The following is a 23,116-nucleotide window of genomic DNA, read 5'->3' on the forward strand; positions in this document are numbered from 1 at the left end:
AAGAAGAATACTTTTCTATTGAAATCATCTCAACCAACAAAGTATAAAATTTAGTTATTGCAAAAAAAAAGTCAAAATCATAATAAAACCCTATAAAATAAAGTAATATAAAGTAGCCACATATATAATCAAACCTCTCCAAATAAAAACAAATATTAAACCAAATATATTTATTTCCCGTGTGAAGTGCATACCGACCCTAGAAAACTATTCTCTTCTTTTCCTGCTGCCACATCAACAAATAGATTAACCACAGGTAGCCACGTGTATTAATGAGAAAAGATAACGAGTTTGGTTTCTTACGAGTTTTTCATTGGACTCAATATTGGATTATCGTTTAAATTCTCAATGGGCCTTAATACCACCAAAACATAAACCACATTAATGTAGTTAGGGTTATTGTTTGGGAACTTCCTATCAAAACTCCTCACCGTGTATATGTTCTTCTTCGATTCATCTTCCAGGCGATAAGGAATCTGCAAAGCGTTATTGAATCATGCTTAATCCAAGCGTCGTCTTTAATGCAATCATGCATCACCCTTTATTCCCTTCCTCTGAATCTTTGATTATAAATAGGTATACTCTCTACCGACTCATCAACTCAATCCTCTCAATCAAAAGCTTTTTAAAAATCAAGTTATAAAAATGGCTGACTCCCTAATTTAAATACTGGTTGTTGTACCTCCACAGCTCCACTATTGAGGTTTGCCTCCCTCTTGCGACTATCATTGAATCATGTGCAACCTCCCTCTTGCGTAAGATCTCTATCTATCAGTTCATTATAATCCAGATCTTTATTTAAAAATTTGTCATTTGCTCATGATTTTTGTTTTTTTAACACCACTCATTCGCTCATGATCATATTTAGTTTTCTGGCTGTTTGGCGTGAGAAATTATAAGTATTTGAGTTGTTCAATAGATTCTCGCTAATAACTTCGTCACTGGAACAATTGCATATTTGGGTTGCTTCTGACTTTTCTTATTAATAGATATGTGTTGTGGAGATATAGGGTTGCTCAGAGTATAAATAAGGTGATTCATATGAGATGAATAATGGATCGCTGAGTTCTCTCCTCATGTTTTTTTTTATCAGTAGCACTGGAGTATGAGATGGGTGATGCTCATATGGCTATCCAAGCCATATTGGTGAGCCAAGCTTTGCATAAAATGGGCCGCTCTTTGTCGCGTAAGTGATGAAAAACCTTTAGAACAATTCCAAAATAAGTGAATGACTTAAAGCGTAAATCTAAAGTTGTTGTATCTAATAAAATATTTAAAATCCACCCAGCTTCTTTTAACGACTGAGTAAGGAGACACTATGTCAATTTAAAATGTATAAGAGAAGCTATAAGTTTCAATAAATTTAGAAACAAAAATATTACAGATAGAAATAAGTTATAATTTATTTGTTGGATTTGAATTATACTTTTGAGTAAATTAATATATTTTACTTCTTGATTATAATTATAAAAACATTGATGAAAATGTGAAATAATGACATTTTTATCATAATATTTTAAAATAAAATAAAATATTATAATCAACAAGAATAACAAAATATTCAATATAATATTAATTTATTATAATTATATTTTTCATAATATTTTAATCTTTTTTCATTTGCTTACCCGCCCGTAGGGCGGGTTTTACCCTAGTTTCCATAATGCTCCCATATATGATCAACTAGTGCATTTCGAAGTAAGAAATAATTCTCTTTATTTTTTATTTGTAGATTACGAGCCAAAAATTGTTGAAATCGGATACCCTCATAATATGGCTGCTGATAGTTTGATATCATCAAACGAAAAAATCTTTGATCTTTTAAACGAAAGTACAACAAGCAGAAAAAAATGTCATGAAATGATTGAATTACAACTGCAAAATGAAGCAAAAAAGTTAGCTATTAAAGAAGTAAAAGAGAAAAATAAAATATTGCTAAAAAAACTTAGCTTCTATCGATGATGTTAATATTCGTGAATACATTCGATCTGAACAAGAAAGAATCATACGAAAAATGCGTCAAGAGCAACAACAACAATCATCTTCGGTTACACAAAATTTGTTTGGACAATATTTTGGAGATTTTGGAGGTTCCGGAGCAAATTTACCATACTATTAGTGTTGTTATAATATTTAAATTTGAGTAATAATTATGTCTTCATGTGTCTTTTTAATAAGTTTTTATTATATTTTTTTTGTAATATTCTTGTTGCTTAATTCTAGTTTTAAAATATTACCGCACGGGTGTTTGTTTTCACTTTTCTATACATAAATTATTGTTTTAGAACATAAGTGGTATATATTTTTAATGTTAATCATATACTTAAATATTTATATAACTATTTCAAATATAATAATTTTATAATTTACATGTTATAATTAATTAATTATTTAAACCTTATGTATTTGCCACTTCTTATTATATATTTATTTTATTGTATTTGCATTTAGTTATTAAGCAAATTAATATATTCATAAGAAAATATATTTAAAAAATATTTTGTATTTAATTTATGCTAAATTCTGATCCGTATTTCAAATCTGAATTTCTTTTTACCAATATTTTTATGCTTATTCATTTTAGATAATTTATTATTGTATATATAAAAGTGTAAGATATGTTAATTTTTATACATGTATTATATAGTTTGTTAATTTTAAGCCGTTCTATCATCATATTATATTTTAAATAAATAGTTTATATTTATGAAAATAAAATTTATAAATTTATCAATTGAATATAATTTTATCATATCTATTTTAATATAATAATTATATTTTAACATGATCATGAATATAAAAGTAGACAAAATATGATATATATATTTATTTTCATTTATAAACGATAACTTAAAATACATTAAGTTATTGTTTAAATATTACACAGATTTATTAGAATTTTTAAAATATAATATATAAATATATATTATATTTAAAATGAAAATATATTATGATTAAAGTAGTTACAAAGATTTTATATTATTAACTTTAAAGAAATACATGTTAATTTTTATACATGTGTTATATAGTTTGATAATGTTAACCCATCTTACCAACATATTAGATTTTATTTTTGAACATAAATATTTTATAATTACGAAAATAAAATATATAAATATATAAATTTAATACAATTTTATTATATTTAGCTCAATATAATAATTTTAATTTAATATGATTGATTATGATTATATAATAACTAAAATATTATAGATTTTATTTATTTTTCATTTTATATAACTGAATATATTAATGTATAATAATATTTTAAACTAATTTCGAAATTAGTGAAAATATTTAAATATAATTTCGAAAATAAAGATCTTGTAAAAATCTTTTTAACAGATTTGTTAGAATTTTAAAGTAAATATATTTATATTTAAAATAAAAAAATATCAAAAGATACTATGATTAAAATATTTTAAAAATTATATTTATTATTAGTCTGAATTAAAATATAGTATGAATTTCTATGAATAGGTCCATTAGGTCCATTTTTAAAAAAATCACACATGAATCAAGGTTGTGACTTCTGTTTTAATATATAAGATAAATCTTGTTTTAATTTTTTTTAATTTAATTTCATGTGTAAAACTTAAATTTATATAACAAATTTGAAATATTTATGAGATATAAAAGTTTTAAGGATTAAAACAATAAACAAAAAAAATATTTAAGAATTATAAATATGATGTATAATTATAAGGATCAAAATGCAAATAAAAAGATGAAACTTCAAATTTGAAGTTTTAAAAAGTGAAACTCTATATTTGGAGTTTCACTCTTCAAAACTTCAAATTTGAAGTTTTGAAGTTCCTTTTTGGAGAGCAAAAAACTCTATATTTGGAGTTATAGAGTTTCTTTTGGAGATGCTCTTAGGCAGACTAAAAGGAGTTATACTTAAGAGTCTCGAAATCTTGGGAAGGGAGGGGGGAAATTAAAAGATAATTAACATGTTTTGGGTGATAATAGTAAAGTTATCAAAAATATAGGTACCTTCCGTGCAGTTTTAGATATTTAACATGCTGGGGTTGATAATAGTAAAGTTATCCAAAATTTAGGGGCTTTACGGTGCAATTATAGATATTTAACATGTTGGGGGTGATAATAGTAAAGATATCTAAACTATAAGGGCCTAGCGTGCAATTATACTAATAATGTTGACAAAGACAATGGTGTGTCATACTCTTACTTGCATTACATTGGAAGAGCATCGTCACACGACTTCAATCTCTTGTATTTATTTATTCTGATCTACATCAAAAATATAATATAAAAATATAAAAAAGATTTAAAAATCTCCGTTAAATATCTCTCCACTGAATCCAACAACCTCCTTGACGAGTTTCACATCTCAGCTTGAATCCGCCGTATACGTAACGGAAAGCATCTCGATCCGCTAACATGGCCCCGCCGGTAGGACAAACGGCGGCGGTAGCAGAAGCTGCTGGCGGCGGCGATGCTCAGCCGCAACAGCAGCAGCAGCAGAGAGGGTTTGGCTCAACGGTATCCGGAATAATAAGGATCGCAGTGTTCTGGTACTTTGCTTCGAAGTTCTTTTCGCCTAAGCAGAAACCGATGGATCCTTCTCAGCCTCATCACCTCATGACCAATCTCTTCCACAAGGGCGAATCATTGGTAAATTACTAAACTGCCGCTTCTCATTAGCCTTGTGAAATTGGATTTAGATAATTAGGGTTTAGAAGATTTGATTCTCTTTGTAGGATATGTGGTTTTATCTATCAGAGCAAGAGAAGTTCAGTGACTTTAGCAACGAAGGTGCGCTCTATTGGCACGAGACGAATATACCTTATGCTGTGTGGACACCAGAGAGTATCAGGACTCGATCACTCAAGTATTATCCATCTGAGGTACTATAAAAAAAATTCATATGCTTGACTTTATTTACGAAGCTGCATTGAGTTTACTAACTTCGCTATGCTGTGTTGTTACAGACTTTGCAGAATAATGGAAGTCTCTATGCTCATGTCTTCTTTGCTCGATCTGGATTCCCTATAGACCCCAGTGATCCTGAGTACCAACCTCTTAATAGCTTTGGCAGGACTCACCGTAAGAGCTTTCTCAAAAGGCTCTTTCTTTAGGTTTCTGTATTTGCTGAATGGGACTTGTCTTTTTTTTTTTTTGATATTTTAGCTGTTGCGACTTACTTTCCAAAGCGAAAAGCAAATAAGAAGAAGAGCCTCCTAGGTAATGCTAAAGACTCTGATGAATCCCAGCCAGAACCTGAGGTATGCATGTGTGGAAGTTTTCTTTGAGGGAATATTGCGTAAAATTTTGATGTTATGGTCTTCAATAGATGCGTAATAATGAACTAATGTGAAGCTTACTCCGCAGAAACTTGGTGATAAGAACTCAGAAGTCAAGGAAGAAGTCCCTGTGGAATGGGTATCCCTCTGGAAACCCAATGTCACGATTAACCTGGTCGATGATTTTACTCAGTAAGTCATTGTGGTATTTCGTGTTGTATCAAAGAAACTGGGACTAAGAAACAACCATTGCAGACTAAAATGAAATAATAAAGATAATAATGATGGATCCAGAATATTTAGCTGAGTAAGTAAACTTATCAATTATGGCTATAAGCCTTATAATCTTAACTCTTATACAATCATCGGGGAGAATACATAAAAAATACATTGGCAGTTGTTGGCATACTTGATTTACTTTTTGGCTGTCTGTCAATGTTGCATTAAATATGACTCCATACTGTTTGACTAATATCTGCTTTTAATTTTGTTACAGCTATTCACAGAGTGGTGTACCACCAAACATTGCACCCCGTATCCTTTTTTTTTTCGTAAAAAGGATTAAATAAATACTTATAACTATTTAGGTTTACACAACTCTCTTGGCATATGTCTACTTGCCCAATATGTTATGTGTTGTACTTAACTTTAGATTTTACAGACTTGCTGGTAGAACCTAGCACGGGAAATTACTATCCTACGATTTACTTCAATGAGTTTTGGCTGCTAAGGGACAAGATGATTCCAATGAATGAGACAGTCTCAGAAGTACCACTTGAACTTGAAATAAGCCCCATAAGCATGATGAAGTGGCAACTGTTTCAGCAAGTTGATCAGTCTTTCCAGATGCAGCGTAGCTATGGAAGCATGCTTGATGGTGAATCTGACGAACTAAAGGTAATTCTGGTCCTTTATGTTTCACATGAACCTACGATGTGGTGTTATATTTTTAATAGATGCTGTTTTTGTTCTTGGAGATGATTGTAAACATGTTTATTGCTTTGCAGAGAGTTTTTCTGGAAGGAAATCCCTATCTGTTGGGCATCACGATGTTTGTTTCGATGCTTCATTCTGTGTTCGACTTCTTGGCATTTAAAAATGGTAATTTAAGACCCAAAATATAACAGTCTCTTTCTTAACGTTTGTTGATATTGACTTATCTTGTTGCGTACCCTGTAGATATCCAATTCTGGAACAAAAACAAATCTATGGAAGGACTGTCTGCAAAGTCTGTTGTACTGAACTTTATCTGTCAGTTTGTCATCTTCCTCTACCTTCTTGACAACGACACTTCATGGATGATACTGGCCAGTTCCGGAGTTGGTGTCTGCATTGAATTCTGGAAAATAGGGAAGGCTATGCGCATAGAGGTACTTGTAGTATTTACACGTTTCATTTCTGATGTTGTTGCTTATCCATAGAAACCTTGTTAAACATGTAAACTTGATAGGTTGATCGAAGTGGAATGATTCCAAGGTTGAGGTTCCACGACCGTGAATCATATGCAAGCAATAAAACCAAGGAGTATGATGACATTGCCATCAAGTTCTTATCCTATGTGCTTCTCCTCCTTGTCGTGGGATTATCCATATATTCTCTGGCTTACGAACGTCACAAGAGCTGGTATTCGTGGATCTTGTCTTCACTTACAAGCTGCGTCTACATGTTCGGTAAAAGCCTTCACCATCCTTAAAAAAGAACTGGTGAGATTCTCTCATTGTGAAACTGTTCTGATTTTGGGATTTGTGTGTGTTTGCAGGTTTCATCATGATGTGTCCTCAGCTATTCATCAACTATAAACTAAAATCAGTGGCACATCTACCATGGAGGCAGATGACTTACAAGTTCCTCAACACCATTATCGATGATCTATTTGCCTTTGTCATCAAAATGCCGATTCTGCATCGGCTTTCTGTATTCCGAGATGGTAAGTAAATTCTAGCAAAATACCCTCTCTACTACGTATTCCGAGATGCTACTTATATAATGAATCTCTCTTTCTGTGTGTGTATGTTCAGATGTGATATTCTTGATATACTTATACCAAAGGTGGGTCTACCCTGTCGACAAGACACGTGTTAACGAGTTTGGTTTTGGAGGTGAGGATGAAACTGCAGAGAAGAAGTTGATCACTGAGAAAGAAGAAGAAGACAACAAGAAAACAAACTAAGCTCTTCCTTTTACTTATGTGATAGTTTTATAGTTTCTTAATTTGTTTTTGTTTTTGTTTTTGCCTTCACGTAATGTTAACTTTCGAGAAACATTATAAGAAAACTCATGTTTTGATTGTTTTGTTTTAAGTTATTAATGTCAAACTACCAAATTTCAGTAAAAAAATAAGTTTAGCCATTGATTGACTCATCAGGAAGAGGGTTTTCAAAGCTGAGAGTGTTCCTCATAGTTCTCCTGCCGATACCGCCATTACCATTTCCTTTCCTCATCATTGCCACAAACTCTCCATAGTCTATTTGCCCATCCTACAAAAACCAAAACAGCCATAACTATTCTTTTCATCAAGAAGAAAAAGTTTAAGAAGATCTTTGTGAAGCTACTACTACTCACATTGTCTTGATCAATGTCTTTGATCATTTCATCAAGATGTGAATCGTTTATACCAAACTCTTTCCAAGCCTGTTGAAGCTCGTCAATAGTGATGTAACCACTTGCATCTTTGTCAAAGAAGGAGAATGCAGCCACTAGATTCTCTTCTCTCTCCAGCTTGTTCAAGTGGATTGTTGCAGCTAAGAACTCTCCATAGTCTATTGTTCCACTTTCATCAACATCAGCCTGATGATGCGCACACACACACAAACACAATGAGAGAAATGATTAAGAATAATGAAAAATAAATAGTAAAGAAGAGAGCTGTTAGTTACTGCATGCAAGAGTTCTTGGATCTCTGATTCCATAAGCTCTGACCCAACACGTTTCATACTGTCTTTCAACTCTTCAAATGTGATGGTCCCACTGTCGTCTGTGTCTATCATCTTGAACATTTCTTTAAGCCCACCGATCTCTTCCTCAGATAGTCTCTCTGCTATTACACGTAATGCCATCTTCTTAAGTTTGTTCATTGCAGAGAACTTCTTCAGGCGGGACACTACAGCGCAGTCCAATGGTTTATCTGGAGCAACCGTATCATCCACAATCCACGGATGACCTGACAAAAGAAGAAAAATTGAATCACCACTTGCTAGAAAGTCCATCAACTTAAAAGGCAAGAGAGCTTACACAAGACTTGATGAGCAGTAAGCCGTTTCTTAGGATTGCCCTCGAGCATTTTCTTGATAAGATCCTTGGCGCTCTCTGAGATGCTAGGCCAAGGATTGGTCTCAAAGTTCAACTTTCCCTGTAAAATCTTTCTGAAGATGCCAATCTCACTTTCTGGATACAAAAGTAGGACACATGAGAGAGTGTAACGCTTTGCCATTATATAGAGAAAGAAATAAAGAAAGAAAAGGGATTTGAAAAAACTAACCAGCCCAGAAAGGAGGGAAACCACATAAGAGAATGTAGAGGATAACTCCAGCGCTCCATACATCACATTCACGGCTGTAATGCTTATGTAAAACCTCAGGTGCCACATAGTATGCACTCCCAACTAGTTCTGAAAACGTTGCTCCTGAGAATATAAAATAAAAACACACACACAAACTCACAGTCATAACCAGGGCCGGTTCTAGACAAATCCGGATGAAACATTCAAATAAGGATCCCCAAAATTTCTTTAAAAGGTTACATAGACATAGGTCCTAAATTTGTAAAAACGGTCTTTTAAAAGGAGTTTTTTTTTTTAATTGAAATCTTTCCTAAGTCCTCGTCTACTACGGCTTCCAAAATCTCAGGGCCGGCTTTGGTCACAACATTTGAGAGATAGATCTTAAGCAACAGTTCAATGTACTTTCCCAAACGATACCAAGTAGATTTTGTATTTACGATATTCAAGAATACATTAAAACTTGGTTAAGAACACTTTAACAACCATTCCATTTTATCAACAGACATAACAATTCAAAGTCTTGATGTTTGGTACATAAGAGAGAGAGAGAGAGTCCATTTAATAACACTAAAGTCAAACCTGGTTTGCAGAAAACAGAGAGGCCAAAGTCAGTGGATTTAAGAGAAGCATCTTCATCACAAGATGAGAACAAGAAGTTCTCAGGCTTAAGATCTCTATGCAACACCCCAAGAGAGTGACAAGTCTCCACAACCCCAACAATGGTCTTCATGAGCTTGGCCGCTTCTCTCTCGCTGTAATGACCTTTCTTCACGATTCTATCGAACAGCTCACCGCCTTCGCAGAGCTCCATCACAAGGTGGACGCTGTTGGAATCCTCGTACGTGTCTTGTATCCGGACAACGTTGGGGTATTCAGACAAGTGATGCATTATCTGTATCTCCCTCAAAACGTCGTCGTAGTCTTCTTGGCAAAGAAGCTTCCTTTTGGGTATGGATTTGCAGGCGAGCTTTTGACCCGTTTGGTTGTGTGTGCAGAGGTGAGTGGTTCCGAATTGTCCTTGTCCGAGCACTTTGCCGAGAGAGTAATCGTCTTCCACGTTTTTGGTCTTGTAAGGGAGAACCCACCTGGTTCTTGGTTTGTTAGCCATAGTTTGAGAGTGATCTTTTGTGTTCTTGTGGTTTAGTTTAAGCAGAGGAGGAAGAAGAAGAAGAGCAAAGAAACTGACTTGGAGATATTGAAGAGAGGGAAGTGAAGAGATAAACCATTTCTTGACCACTTGGGATGATTAATTAATTGCCATTAGTTAACTTTCCTTTTGAGTTTTGTCTTTTTACTTTAAAATTAAATGCAAATTAGGAAAATAAAATTAAATGACTGTTGAAAATGTTAACTACTGATTAGCTGTACGAGATATTTATGGATTAATTTTGTATTTTACTAAGAAAAACAATCTTTTGGAAACCGGACCAGACATTTGGTCAGATCGGTCCAACCGGTTAAACTGGATTTTAAATTTTAATCTAATTTTATGAATAACTATAAATTTTTATATCATTGCTAGAATTTAAAAATAATATGAAAAAATCAAAAATAATATAAATATAATAAAAACTAATTTATGTAGATAAATTTTGAGAAATAATAAAACTTTTACGAAATTTTTGAAAAATTACAGTATTTTTTAATTTGTTTTAGCTTGAATTTGAAAAACCTGGATTTTAATATTGAATCGGATTAGCAGTTTTAGCGAATTTAATCGGTTTTTGACTGGGTTTGCCAGTTTAACTCAAATCGAGTTTTTGATTTGAAGGGCCAATCACGGTTCGACTAATCAGTCCGGTTTACGAAGCACTGGACAGAACACTATTTTTATGTTAGCTGTACCAGAGTTTTATGGATGAATTTTTGCACTTTGTGATAGGTATAAATCTGAAGGAAAACACTTGTAGCTTGGCTCAACTTCAGAGAGATTACGCAATGCATCCTTAAAGTCAATAAGCAAAATTGCATCAAAACTGTTTCTGAGATCAGGAAACAATACCTTCGTGAGAGGTCAACCAAGAGCTGCAACAGCTTCTCGCAAACTTCCTAGCTCCAGACCCGTAAAGCACCTGAAAAGTTCATCGAGAACAATTAACCATTTCATGATTTGTGCGAGAACAAACCGAAATTAAGGAACTAATCAAAGATTTTCAACCTTTAGTTTTGCTTCTGTGCCAGTGCTGACTCGACCCACAACCACAAAAGCTTGTTTCTGGCCATCGAAGGAGAATCGAAGATTCGAAAGAGAACCCGAAGAAGAACAAAGAAGAGGAAGATGAATCGAACACAAGGAAGAGGAATCGAAGATGAGAAAAAAGAATCGAAGAAGACGAGGAAGAAGAATCGCAGAAGAGCTCTCTCTCTGTCTTTCACGAGTCTGAGAAAAAAAAAAAGATCGTGTTTCCCCAATTCCTAAACCCTAGACATTTAATCCTATTGGGCTGCCCATTGTCCAACTGGTTGAGCCCAAATTTGGTCATAGATGTAGTTGGGTTCACCCATTTGAACAAAAATTATTTATGGTTCAATATGGGCTTATCCATTTTGGTCCATATCTATTTGGACATGGGCCACCCATTTATAACCCACCCATTTGACATTACTATATATATATATGTGTGCTTAATGCTTTTAGGTCAGCGAATACCATTCCCTGTTTTACCCAAACCTGATTTTCTTTTATCATTAAAAAAATATTTTCAACACGTTTTGAATTTTCTGCAAAATATCAAGGGAATCATCTTCTGTTTTGAGAAAGAAAAAACAGAAAAAGACAATTTTATGCAAAACGAACACGTGAACTCGAGACATTAATTCCCCACAATGAAAACATTTGTATGACTTTTAGAGTTAGAGAATTATACTAGATTCTATAACAATCATTGATATGAGTATGACAATGGATGTCCACAAATACTGGTTGAACTCTATATCATTACAACAAAAAGAACATGCCAGGACCACGAGTCTATGATATGAAATAGAGACTTCCACTTTGGTCTTGAAGAAGCTTGATGCTTAACATCATGTGGCTTAATTATACTCCTTTTTTTTTTTTATCATTTCTGGTTCATAGCCGCCTATTCCAAGATGAAAGAAAGTAAAAAAATGAGAAAGTTGTGGCATCTATTTCGATAGATCAACATGAATGAATGTTTGGAGTAGAAACTAACCTTTTTCAGTCTTTCCATGACCTGGTCTTCATAAGCTTGGTAACCAGCACCAACTATGTTACTCTGCGGTTCTGCTTCTGCAGATTTCTTAGCGGTTGAAAAATCGGTTTGTGCTGCTCTTTGAAGAGGTACAACTAGTAATGGGTTAGAGAGATCACCACACAGTGTTCTCGTCGCAGCTACCTATAAGAAAAGAAAACAATCAACGATTAGCTTCTTTGTTATATAACGAAATGAGAGAGATACCAAATTAAGTAAAGATAACACTCACAGCTCCTTCTTTCGTAGCCATTACAATAAGAGCGGAGCACTTCTTCTTGGTACTTCTTATAACAACATCTTCAACCTCACCAAACTCTGAAAACACTTCTCTGAGCCTTCCCGCGCTATAACCTTCACCAATTGTTTCCCAAGAAACCTTCAACACTCTCTCTTTATCAAGCTGAGCACTAGCTCCACCTCCACTTCTATCTTCTCTCCTCTTTCCATCATCACCACCACCACTCTCAGGAGGAGTTTCAAAACCGCCTCTCTTCTTGGCATGTTTTGCACGTATCCTATCCACCTCCTCCTTAAGCTTCCTCGCGATTCTCTCCTCTTCATCATAAGGTCTAGACGCGGCATGACTAGGAGCAAAACCAGAACGACGCTCCCTTTCCTCCAGATCAGACATCATCTTGCGCCTCTTGGAATCCACCTGCGATTTCTTGTGCTGTTTCTCGCGCTGGATTCTAAGAAGATCATCGAACAGCTTTCGAGCTTTCTCGTCTTTGAGAACCTCGTAAGATGTCTTGAGCCTCTGAAACTTCTCATGAGCATCGGGATCGTCTCGGCGTTTGTCCGGATGCAAGTCCAAAGCTTTCAACCTGTATGCTTTTGAAATCTCTTTCTCGCTAAGATTCTGAGCTTCCTCTCCAGAGGGTAAGCCTAGAACTATGTAATGGTCCACAAACTCCTCCATTTCTTCCTCCTTCGTCACCCTACTAGTCCAACAGAAAGGAGAGTTAGTAATCTGAGAAAGCTTGACAACTCCAATTGCTTAAAAACAGATAAAACGCCAAGTGACATGCAAATACTACACTGATAGTTTTTTTTAGAGCATCATAGAATGTACAAGCAAAGATAAACCACAGAAACGCAATTCAGGGTCTTTCTTGCTCTCTTACACTACCCATCAATCAAAGTTATAAACTTGAATAACTTACACGAAAGTACCAGCCAATGAAGGAGCAGATGAATATCTGAAGCTTTTAATTTTCAATTTCAGAGCAATCTGTTAAAAAAGGTCTCTCCTTTAGGGTTTGTATAACCGTCAAGGATCGAAGACATGAGTTCAAGTTCTTAAGGCTGTTATGAACTAACCTAAAAACATGGACTGTTGTTGTTTACTTCCGAATCAATTTGCACACTCACAAACACAAACCTCATCAAGAGATTTGGACTTAACACACACAACAAAGCTATCTCGAACTAAAGTGAAATCCGTACGAATCAAATCGGTAACCCTAGAACTTAAAGGTTCCTTCTCTTAAAACTATCGAGCATGTTCAAACGGAGGAAAAGAGAAAGTTACTGCTTCAGAAATCGAGTTACCTTTAGGAGAATTGATGATACCAACGAGGAGGAGGAGGAGGAGGAGGAGGAGGAGGAAGAAGATGAATCAGTCGATCGCGTGATTCGTCGTGGATTGAAGAAGATTTTGAGTTTAGGCTTTGCCAATCCCAGTTTTATTTTAGAAAATCTGTAATTAAAACAAATAAAAGGACAATTTAACAAATCTGAGAAACATTGAGGACCGAAGAAGAAAATATTGGATTCGTGGAATCTGCATCTCTCAACCTTTAGTCTAGTGGCACCGTTTAAAAGGGGCTTAAGGCTTGCAACAGGCCCATTATTATTGACTATGGACCGACTACGGATTCACCATTTAAACCAAACCAGCCGGTTCGTTTCGTATTTACTTCTGGAGGATTTACAGTTTACACAGTATCAGATGAAACAAAAGGAATATATGATTTACTTTGATTATTATTTAACAAGTAACAATAATCCGAACTCAAATTTATCAGATGGAAAATACTACGAGAAAGAAAAGATTACTCAAGAACTTGATTGTTAAATAAGAGAGTGGTCAGGGGAAATATACAGCAAACCAACCACTACTATTAAAAGCGTCTCTCTCTCTACCTTGGGGTATCATTTTTCATGTAGATGATCACTTCTACCTCTTCCTAAATAAAACTTTCCAGCCTCTTTCTTTTCCCTTTCTTTTTTTGTTCAATTTTTAGTAGAAACCCTGTACAAGTCTCCAAGGGATTCTTCTATGTAGGTGAATCGATCATTATATGATGAAACAAACGTTGCTCTTGTCTGTATGGTTAAAGCCTGTTTCGGTTTGATTCTTATCCCTGAAGAGCTCGCACAGCTTCTGACATTTCCATTAGCTGCTGCTCCGCTTTGGCTTTCCAACTCACCAACTCTTTCAACGTTTCCTGAAAAAACAAACACATGATGATTCTTCAAAAATGGACTCCTTAAAATCATGAAGCACTAGCAAAAAATTGCATGTACAAAATATCAAGAGATGCAATGTGTGGCAGTTGAATGAAGCAAAAGCTATGAGATGATGGGAGGGTGGTAAAGTCACAGCTAAGGGTTACAAAAGATGATGATCCAAATTCAACTGACCAATGCTGACTACGTTACCTGAGAAATAATATTAGGGTCCTCAATATCTGATCTTGGACCTGCAGTCATCGAAGAACCTGGAGTCAACTCAGCTTTGTCCTGATTGGAGCTTCTTGAATCACCTCTGGTCATGCAGCTATATAGGGAAAGCAAAAAAATATTAGACAGTACCATAGAGCCTACTCTTGGAACAGAGAAACCAAAGTAAACCGCTCTAACCTCTCTGTCCTCTGCATTTCGGAGTTGAGCACTGACTGCTCCTCAAACCACATATGGTCCTGTAAAGAGCTTTTGCGAGCATTTGGTGGAAGCAAGTAGGTATCCGGCCTGACAGCCTCTGCCTCTGGTAGAGCATCGATAAGGTCAGTATCAACATCCCATGGTTCGAAACCGTCCCCAGTAAAATCATCCAAGTTGGCACTATGCAATAAATGTTCCCAGCTTTGAGGATCTGGACTGAAGGAATTGCTCCCATTTGCCTGCCGACCGTTCTGCGAGTTTGAAATTCCCACCAGCTGCTTTTCTACTTTATCTTTCCACGAAACTAATTCCTTAACCATGCACTGCAACAAGGCGAGACGTGGTAGACACAAAGCTTATCAGGTTAAAAAACATTCCTATGCAAAGAAGTTACAAACAAATTTGGTCCTAGACCTGTGTCGATGCCAACGAATTTGAGATCTCCGCAATTTGCTTTTCAGTCTTTACCCTCCAACTCATAAAATCCTTGATTAATTTCTGCAAACAGAAAAGTTTTGAAACTCTCAAACTATGCTCTCATCTTCACACATTCCTTAGACAAACACAAATATGATCTCAAAAGGTCACCTCATTTGCATCAGCATTATTTGGTAATTCTGGCTTGGATATATGTTTTTTTAAATCACTGCATACCGCAAAGAAAATAAGCTTACAAGACTAGAAACAAAGCAAAAAAATGTTGAAAGCTCAGAATATTGCAGAAATATTAGTATTACCTCTTCATTTTATCAATTTCTTCCCTAAGCTTTGAGGAGACAGCAGATGATTCTTTTGAAGAACACTGAATCTTCCACTGAGCTAGAGGAATCGAGTCCAGATCAGGAATTCCAGATTCACGTTTAATTAGTGCCAAATCAGATACAAGTTCTTTGATCTCACTGCCATACCACAAACAAAACGAGACTTTCAACCATATCTCAACTTCAGAATAAGCAAATACTGAAACTCAGAATCTCGCAAGCATAATTTATTTACCTCCTCATTTTATCCATTTCTTCCTTAAGCTTTGCTGGGGACTCAGACGGATCAAGAACCCCAGGTTCAAGTTTAATGATATTGTTCACATTCGGAAGCTTCCACCAAGAAGGGGGAGCCCAGTTAGAATCACAAACCCCAGACTCAAGCTTGATTTTGATCAAATCAGCACTCTCTAGCCAATACTGCATGGTCCCTTCGGTATTATGACACCTCCTAAACCGCTCAGCGCCACCGGGGGTAACGTTCCCATCAATGTGCTTCAACAAATGGTCCAACAGGCCAGTATCACCGATTCTCCTGCGAGCTGAAACTCGCAACTCAGCCCGTGGAACAGGCCTCTCAAAAGAAGCTCCTTTCTCCTTCAATATCTCGAATAACGCACGCTCCGCCTTATCAATCCTGTCACAATACAAAGATCATCAAAAGACAAGCAAGCTTGACAATTAAATAAAAAAGGTTCGGTCTTTGGATACCTTTCAGTATTCCAACGAGTAGTCATCCCTCTGCGATGACAGGTCTTCTGTTTATCCAAACTGCTCTCACTCTTTGCTGAGAATCTTCGAGATTTCTCCACTAGTCGAGAGATTCGTTTCCTCTTCATCACCCCACTCGCTACAAGAACCTCAGATTCTTCCTTCTCTAACTTCACAGTAACCAAAGCTTTACCCGATGAGGAGCCGTCATCGGAAGAGACGTGCTTGTCCTTCTCTAACTTGACTTTAACCAAAGCTTTCCCGGAGGAGGAGCTGTTACCCTCTCCATGCTTCTTCAACGCCAAGCTAGCCTTCAGCTTGATCGGACGAATCTCCTTCTCCGTCATCTCATCTAGAGCCTCCCCTCGCGATTCCTACGCAGAGAGAGAGAGAGAGAGATAAGGGTACGAAATGATGCGAAACCAAAGAGAGAGATAATGTCAGAAGCTAGGGTTTTTGTTATCCTCTCCGCGGCGGCAATTTTAACGGCGGCGCAAGTCTTTCTCTCTCTATCTATCTCTCACACACAAAGCATTGAAATCAACGGCGTAGATTAAATCGCGATTAGCGAAATTGACGATATAGAAAGCTAGAATCGAGATCAGGGAGGCACCGTAAGATCGATGTGGAGCGGAGGTGATGGAAACGCCGTCAAAGGTGAGAGAGAGAGAGAGTGTGTGTCGCGTCGTGGAGGAGCCCTAATAACCACCGCCAAAAAATCCCTAATTCTATTCTTCCCCCCCTTGTTTATTTTATTTTTTTCATTTCTATAAGGAATTAAAGAGATTCGTCTCGCTCGCCGTTTATTGCATCAACCAATCGTATAGGGACTTGTGGCACTGACTTTGACCACTACTATTTTTATTTTGATCCGAACAACCGAACCGAACTTATTCCGAAAAACAGTGAATCTAATAAAATATACAATGGATTTAAAACTTTTGTATGTGAATAATCGACCGCGATCCGAACCGAAATATTTTAGGTACCCAAAAAATTTAAATCATTGTTATGTGCATACAATTATTTTTAAAAAACTTAGTATCTAATCAAAATATTAAAACTATCTAAAATATCTAAAAGTATAAAAACTTATCTCTAAAATAGTTTTAAAATATTCAAAATATCGGAAACATCTGTCAATTCTTCATCTAAATATCAAAATTCTCCATCTAAATATCAAATTGAACCAACTTTAATGTTAATTTTATTCATTTTGTTATATACTATTCACATTTATAGAGAAAAAGACTAGAATAGCACTAAACCAAGTTTTTGTTCCCAAAATAGCACTCAAGGCTCAAAGTCACAAAAATAGGTTTCATTAAAGAGGTAATGTACACTTATACCCTAGGGTTAATTAATCCAAACCCTAGGGTTTAGAGTTAAGGGGTGGAGTTTTGGAATTAGGGTTTAAAATTTTATAAATAATAAATAATAAAATAAAAATAAAAATTTTAAAAACAGTTTCAAAAAGTATTTTTAAATTATAAAAATAAAATCTGAAAAAAAAATAAAAAAAAAATTGAAATTTTTTTTTAAAAAAAATTATAAAAATTTCGAATCTGAAAACATATAATCTGAAACTATAAAAAAAATTTTATTTTTTTTATTTTTATTTTTTTTTATTTTTCTTTATTTTTATTTATTTTAGTTTGTTTATTTAATTTTAAACCAAGGGTATTATAGATATTTTACCCTTTAATGAATGTCATTTTTGTGACTTTCTCCTTCTAGTGCTATTTTTGAGACATAAACTTCAAAAGGTGCTATTATTGACAATTGCCCACATTTATATGTTGTATATTATTTTAATTTTGGATTTTGGCAATCATTCTATCTCCGCAGGAGCGAATAATCCGTTGTTGTCTCAGCTTTTATTAAGATATATTTAGTTTTTTAATTTATTTGTTTAGTATAATTTAAATGGGTGTACAGACCAGAACCGAATCCGCAAGATTCAATGAAACAATAAATATTCGAGTATGACTAAAATTTCTAGACCCGTAAACTTGAAATTCGAGTAAACCCAAGCCTAGTTCAAACGGATATCCTATATAGAAAACTATTCCTACCTACACATATTATCAAATAATATATGAAAATAAAATATTGGTTCCTACCTCTACATACACTATAGTAAAATAATGTGTTATTTTTGGGTTCATCCCCTAGGGTGAACCTCTAGGTTCATCAACGACTTATTCTTGGGTTTCCCCTAGGCTGAATCACTAGGTTCACCAACCAATAAGATTATGTTATTTCAAATTTGATAGTTTTTATAAAAGGAAACAAAATATTGTCAAGTTATATTATGTTTTTAAAATAAAAAGGTAAAAAAAAATAGTAGTTACAAAAGAAAAGAAATTTTTTTTTAAATATTGTTAATGTCATCAGCAAAATGCTAAAGCCTAAATCCTAATCCCTAAACCTTAAATCCGAAACCCTAAACCTTTGGGTAAACCCTAAACCCTTGGATAAATCATAAACTCTAAATCAAAAACACTAAACACTAAAATCCTAAACCCTTGAGTGTTTTAGTATTTAGTGCTTTTGATTTGAGTTTATGATTTATCCAAAGGTTTAGGGTTTCGGATTTAGGGTTTAGGGATTAGGATTTAGGGTTTAGCTTTTTTCTAACGACGTTAAAAATATTTTTTTTGTAATTACTACTATTTTATTTTTTTATTTTTTTATTTTAAAAACATAATATAACTTGACAATATTTTGTTTAATTTCCTTTTATAAAAGATACAAATTTGAAATAACATAATTCTATTGGTTGGTGAAAATAATATACTCCTATGTAAAATAATATACGTAAAACTTGATCTCAATTATCAAACTATGTCAATAACTATATCAATTATGCTTAATGTATGGTAACATGTACCAATGTCTCTTCTTGTTTTTATCTTCTTTTTACTAAAATTTGGTACAATGGTTCTGCTTGTTATTATACTTTCTTCTTCTTCTCTAGATTTGCGGCGACACTTCTTTGTTTTGTTTCCACCAAGGAACTTTACCGGAGATAAGCTCATCTGAGCAACCACTCCCTCGAGTAGCAGATGACGAACATAAGCAATGAACACGTAATCTAAATATTTTATATTAGTTTACTTTATGGATATAAGTGTTTATTTAACTTTGTAATGAAATATTTTTATCATCGTGATACTTGTATGATATATTTTTTTTAAAAAAATTAGTAGTATCCTAGAGAATTTCTCTTAAAATAATATAATATTATTTAAAATAAATTATACACATATATTACAAAATAATTAAAATTATAATATTCTTAATTTTTGATATATTTATTTGTAAATATTTATATCCGTGCATAAACACAGGAAAATAACTTGTTTAATCATTTGAAATAACAAGTCAAACTGAATATTAAGTTTCTTTATACCATTTTACACTTTAACAAGCATATAAGACAGAGGCCTCAGACCTATCTAACGAGATGTAGGTGCATATGTCATGTTGTACGAAGCTGCCATGTTAAACGGTGCACTAGGAACCGAGGAGTAAGGTGCTCTTGAAACCGAGGAGTAAGGTGCTGAATGATGTTGAACTCCGTAAGCCATGTGAGGTGGAGCCAAGCGGTTCATGTTAGTTCCGAATGGTGAGACCCTATGTCCAACCATTGATTGGTCTACGGTGTGGGTGCCATAGATAGGTATATTCACCGATGGTTGCGAAGCGGCTTGCATGTTCCATTTGGTGGGTGTACCATACATAGGATGGTCTTGTGGTTGTTGTAAAGTAGCTTGTGTGTTCCATAGGGTTGGTGTGCTATATGTAGGATGATGGTCTTGTGATGGTTGCGAAGTGGCTTGAGTGTTTTGCCATGTGTTCGGACTATGCATTACTGAGGTGTTACTGCTTTCTCCAACGTCACGGTCATGAATGCTTTGTCTCGTTTTGTTTTTGGTCTTAGAGTTAAGACGTGAGAAATATTTCTGAGCATGACTTGCGACTTGAGTTGGCGTTCTTGTCACTACCAAGTGACGAGAAATACTACGCCAATCACCTTTTCCATATTTTTCCAGACCAATAAGAAACTGGCTGTTCACGAAAAAACATCACAAGATTCAACATCTTATATATATATATATAAAAAAGGTATATATATATATCAACACTGAAAAAATATGGGAAAAATATATATATCAACACTGTAAAAACATACCATACAAGTTTTACCAGAAAAACAAACACCATACAAGTTCTTCTATCATAAAAAAATATCATATATAAATTATATTTTTCAAAAAATCATAAAAAATTACTTCATCCGTTCTCGAAAGTAAGATGTTTTAGATTTTTTACTTATTCCACAAAGATAGATTTTCTATATGTTTAAGGTACTTTTTATACTTTTAAGAAATATTAAATGAAAATATTTGAATTGATTAAATTTTATTGGTGAAAAATTATTTGAAAGTGTATAATAAAGTAAAAAAAAATTAAATTATAAATATTTATTGAATTCTTAATAAACGTGAATATTTTAGAAAATCTTACTTTAGGGAACAGAGGGAGTATCATTTAACTAATAAGTGAATAATACGCAGTAGTAAACCTGTGTTCATCCGGTGTCCATGCAATCCCCTTACGTCGTCTTTGCTTTAGTTTTGGTTTGCATTCTTGCGTATACTCACATTTTCGATCGATGATGCCATACTCCGAAATGTTTGTATCTTTGGCATGTGTGCCTTCTGAAGAATCGTACTCAGGAAGAGATACATAGCTTAATTCAATCATCAGAACATCACGTAGTAAAACCTCGTAACGTTTTAAAACTTGCTCCAATGTTTTTCCATGAACAACTCCAGCAATCTTTTCCCAGCGATCCTCAGTTTCGTCGGCATAAATTGCTAGAGCTTTCTCAAAAGCAATATCATCATCCCTGCTCCACGATGAACCACCACTGGTTTTCTCTCCTATGCTCATTTTCTAAGCAATTCTGTTACAAATATATAAAAAGTTAGACCAAAACTAGAATGATGATATACTATTAACTTGAAGTCGTAGATTATGTTTTTATAACCACACAAACTAGCATTGATAAAGACGAAAGTTTGTTTATTCTAGAGATAAACCTTAACAGACGTTTAAAAACAAATCAATTTTCATGATACGCTATATAGCTTTTATATTGAAAATTTTATTTGTGATTTTTTGTTTTCCCTTTTTTGTTTGGTCCCTATTTCTATTCCTAATCCTATATGGTGCATAATACATTGTACCAACAATCATGTTACAGATGGTAAGCTACATCGACTTTGACTTATTATTTCCTTTTGCAGTAGTGTATAATGGAAATAAATCTATATTTTCAAAATCATATTTTTGTAATAAATAAAAATGTACTTAGAACCAGAGATTTATTATGCTCATTGAGGTGTCAACTATAATAATATACAAATTTTGACACTTTTACTTCATTGTGAGGTAAAATTAATTTATTCTACTTAAATTTACTCATGCATTTTAACTACATAAGATGGATGACATCAAGATTTGTTTAACTAATAAAACCTTTGTATAAGCACAATATCTTATAAAAATTTAATCATCACTCCTTTTTTTATTAACCCTAACTAGATCTTAGATCTTGACCCGCGTCCCCGTGCGATATTGGATTTAACTTGCGTTCAATGTAAATTTATAAACCAATAATTTTATAAAATGTCAATTTATATTTTTATGTTTTGTAAAATATATTTAGAGTAGAATATATTATATTATAATATAGATATTTGATAATAATTTTTTATCTGTACGTAATATTTATAATTTTATAACTTGATGCAATTTAGTGTAATTGTAATATTCATATATTAACCTATTGATTTTTTTGTTTATTTATTTAAAAATTATTTAATTTTTTACAGTAGGTTTTTATGAATTATTATTAATTTATGATATTTAGTTTTCTTGAAAGTTATATTGTAGCAGATTAATATATACTATTTCCTCCGTTTCATAATACTTGATGTTTTGCCTTAGTGCACAAAGATTAAGAAAGTTAGATCTAAGTAAAAAAATATTTTTAAAAATATAGTTTTTAAATCATTTAACCAATTATAAAAAAGATGGTAAAATCTAATTGGCTGAACATTTTTCAATAAAGTTAAAGTTAACCTTAAAACTTCAAAACTTCATGTAAATTGAAACAAAATACTTCTTCTAAAACATCATCTATATTGAAACGGAGGGAGTATATATTACAGTTTGTGTTTTTATTTTTAGCAAAAAGAAACAACAATTCATTGTAATTAATTTTTTTTTTTTGATTTTAAGTGAAGTGGCAGATTTGTACATAAGAAAGAAATGCAATGGATAAATGTGTAAATAAAAAGAAATATTTAATCTGATATTCGTATTTCCAAATAATTCTCATTTAATATGCTATCCAAGTTTCTAGACGATAAAATCTGTAAATGAAAAAGAAATAAATGACTAAATATTTAAATAATAAATATTTAATCTGCTATCTTTGTTTCCAAACAAATTTCATTTAATCTACAATCTAATTTTTCAAACAGTACCAAAATGTAGTTCTAAGGCCTAAGACAAAACCGGTTGTTTAATTCCTTCCAAACGGAAATAGAACTTAGGGAGCTAAACCTCCACAAAACCACTCTTGTTAACTCCAAACATATAATTATTCCATGGCTACTTAATTAGATTTTTTTTTTACTATTTATCGTATATAGGTTATTGGTCTCTTATTTTTTTTTTAAGGTTGGCCTTTTATTT

The 23,116-nt window shown here is 33.6% G+C and overlaps 5 protein-coding genes and 1 long non-coding RNA gene across 8 annotated transcripts; 2 read left to right on the plus strand and 4 right to left on the minus strand.

Annotated features, from left to right (window-relative positions):
- The first annotated feature begins 3,335 nt into the window (after positions 1–3,335).
- Positions 3,336–18,662, plus strand: LOC117126182. Its single transcript, XR_004448641.1, has 4 exons — positions 3,336–3,349; positions 13,212–13,217; positions 18,483–18,530; positions 18,578–18,662. It is a non-coding gene; the product is annotated as an uncharacterized LOC117126182 (long non-coding RNA).
- On the plus strand, positions 4,273–7,563 carry LOC103874230 (cleft lip and palate transmembrane protein 1 homolog). Its single transcript, XM_009152642.3, has 12 exons — positions 4,273–4,638; positions 4,725–4,871; positions 4,956–5,070; positions 5,155–5,249; positions 5,356–5,459; positions 5,764–5,801; positions 5,929–6,164; positions 6,275–6,368; positions 6,447–6,637; positions 6,718–6,937; positions 7,027–7,194; positions 7,286–7,563. The coding sequence occupies exons 1-12, from the start codon at positions 4,405–4,407 to the stop codon at positions 7,435–7,437; spliced, it is 1,794 nt and encodes a 597-aa protein (XP_009150890.1). The 5' UTR covers positions 4,273–4,404; the 3' UTR covers positions 7,438–7,563.
- Positions 7,509–10,598, minus strand: LOC103874229 (calcium-dependent protein kinase 12). The gene is made up of 6 exons (XM_009152641.3): positions 9,346–10,598; positions 8,746–8,889; positions 8,499–8,651; positions 8,144–8,427; positions 7,830–8,054; positions 7,509–7,744 (listed from the first exon to the last, which is right to left on the minus strand). The coding sequence occupies exons 1-6, from the start codon at positions 9,872–9,874 to the stop codon at positions 7,610–7,612; spliced, it is 1,470 nt and encodes a 489-aa protein (XP_009150889.1). The 5' UTR covers positions 9,875–10,598; the 3' UTR covers positions 7,509–7,609.
- LOC103874231 (dnaJ homolog subfamily C member 17) lies at positions 11,584–13,764 on the minus strand. Of its 2 annotated transcripts, none has more exons than XM_009152643.3 (4): positions 13,536–13,764; positions 12,214–12,922; positions 11,943–12,125; positions 11,584–11,849 (listed from the first exon to the last, which is right to left on the minus strand). In XM_009152643.3, the coding sequence occupies exons 2-4, from the start codon at positions 12,901–12,903 to the stop codon at positions 11,829–11,831; spliced, it is 894 nt and encodes a 297-aa protein (XP_009150891.2). In that variant the 5' UTR covers positions 12,904–12,922; positions 13,536–13,764; the 3' UTR covers positions 11,584–11,828. The 2 variants fall into 2 exon arrangements, with proteins under 2 accessions (XP_009150891.2, XP_009150892.2); XM_009152644.3 differs by having other exon boundaries at positions 12,214–12,925; positions 13,536–13,660.
- Positions 13,937–17,162, minus strand: LOC103874233 (protein AMEIOTIC 1 homolog). Of its 2 annotated transcripts, none has more exons than XM_009152645.3 (9): positions 16,956–17,162; positions 16,343–16,716; positions 15,867–16,268; positions 15,608–15,769; positions 15,459–15,516; positions 15,285–15,368; positions 14,850–15,193; positions 14,649–14,766; positions 13,937–14,434 (listed from the first exon to the last, which is right to left on the minus strand). In XM_009152645.3, the coding sequence occupies exons 2-9, from the start codon at positions 16,687–16,689 to the stop codon at positions 14,345–14,347; spliced, it is 1,605 nt and encodes a 534-aa protein (XP_009150893.1). In that variant the 5' UTR covers positions 16,690–16,716; positions 16,956–17,162; the 3' UTR covers positions 13,937–14,344. The 2 variants fall into 2 exon arrangements, with proteins under 2 accessions (XP_009150893.1, XP_018508064.1); XM_018652548.2 differs by having other exon boundaries at positions 16,343–16,855; positions 16,956–17,102.
- Positions 18,541–22,978, minus strand: LOC103874234 (transcription factor SRM1). The gene is made up of 2 exons (XM_033273637.1): positions 20,934–22,978; positions 18,541–20,416 (listed from the first exon to the last, which is right to left on the minus strand). The coding sequence occupies exons 1-2, from the start codon at positions 21,302–21,304 to the stop codon at positions 19,804–19,806; spliced, it is 984 nt and encodes a 327-aa protein (XP_033129528.1). The 5' UTR covers positions 21,305–22,978; the 3' UTR covers positions 18,541–19,803.
- Positions 22,979–23,116: the final 138 nt, after the last annotated feature.

This window comes from Brassica rapa, chromosome A06 (assembly GCF_000309985.2).
Source record: "Brassica rapa cultivar Chiifu-401-42 chromosome A06, CAAS_Brap_v3.01, whole genome shotgun sequence".
NCBI classification, from domain to species: Eukaryota; Viridiplantae; Streptophyta; class Magnoliopsida; order Brassicales; family Brassicaceae; genus Brassica; species Brassica rapa.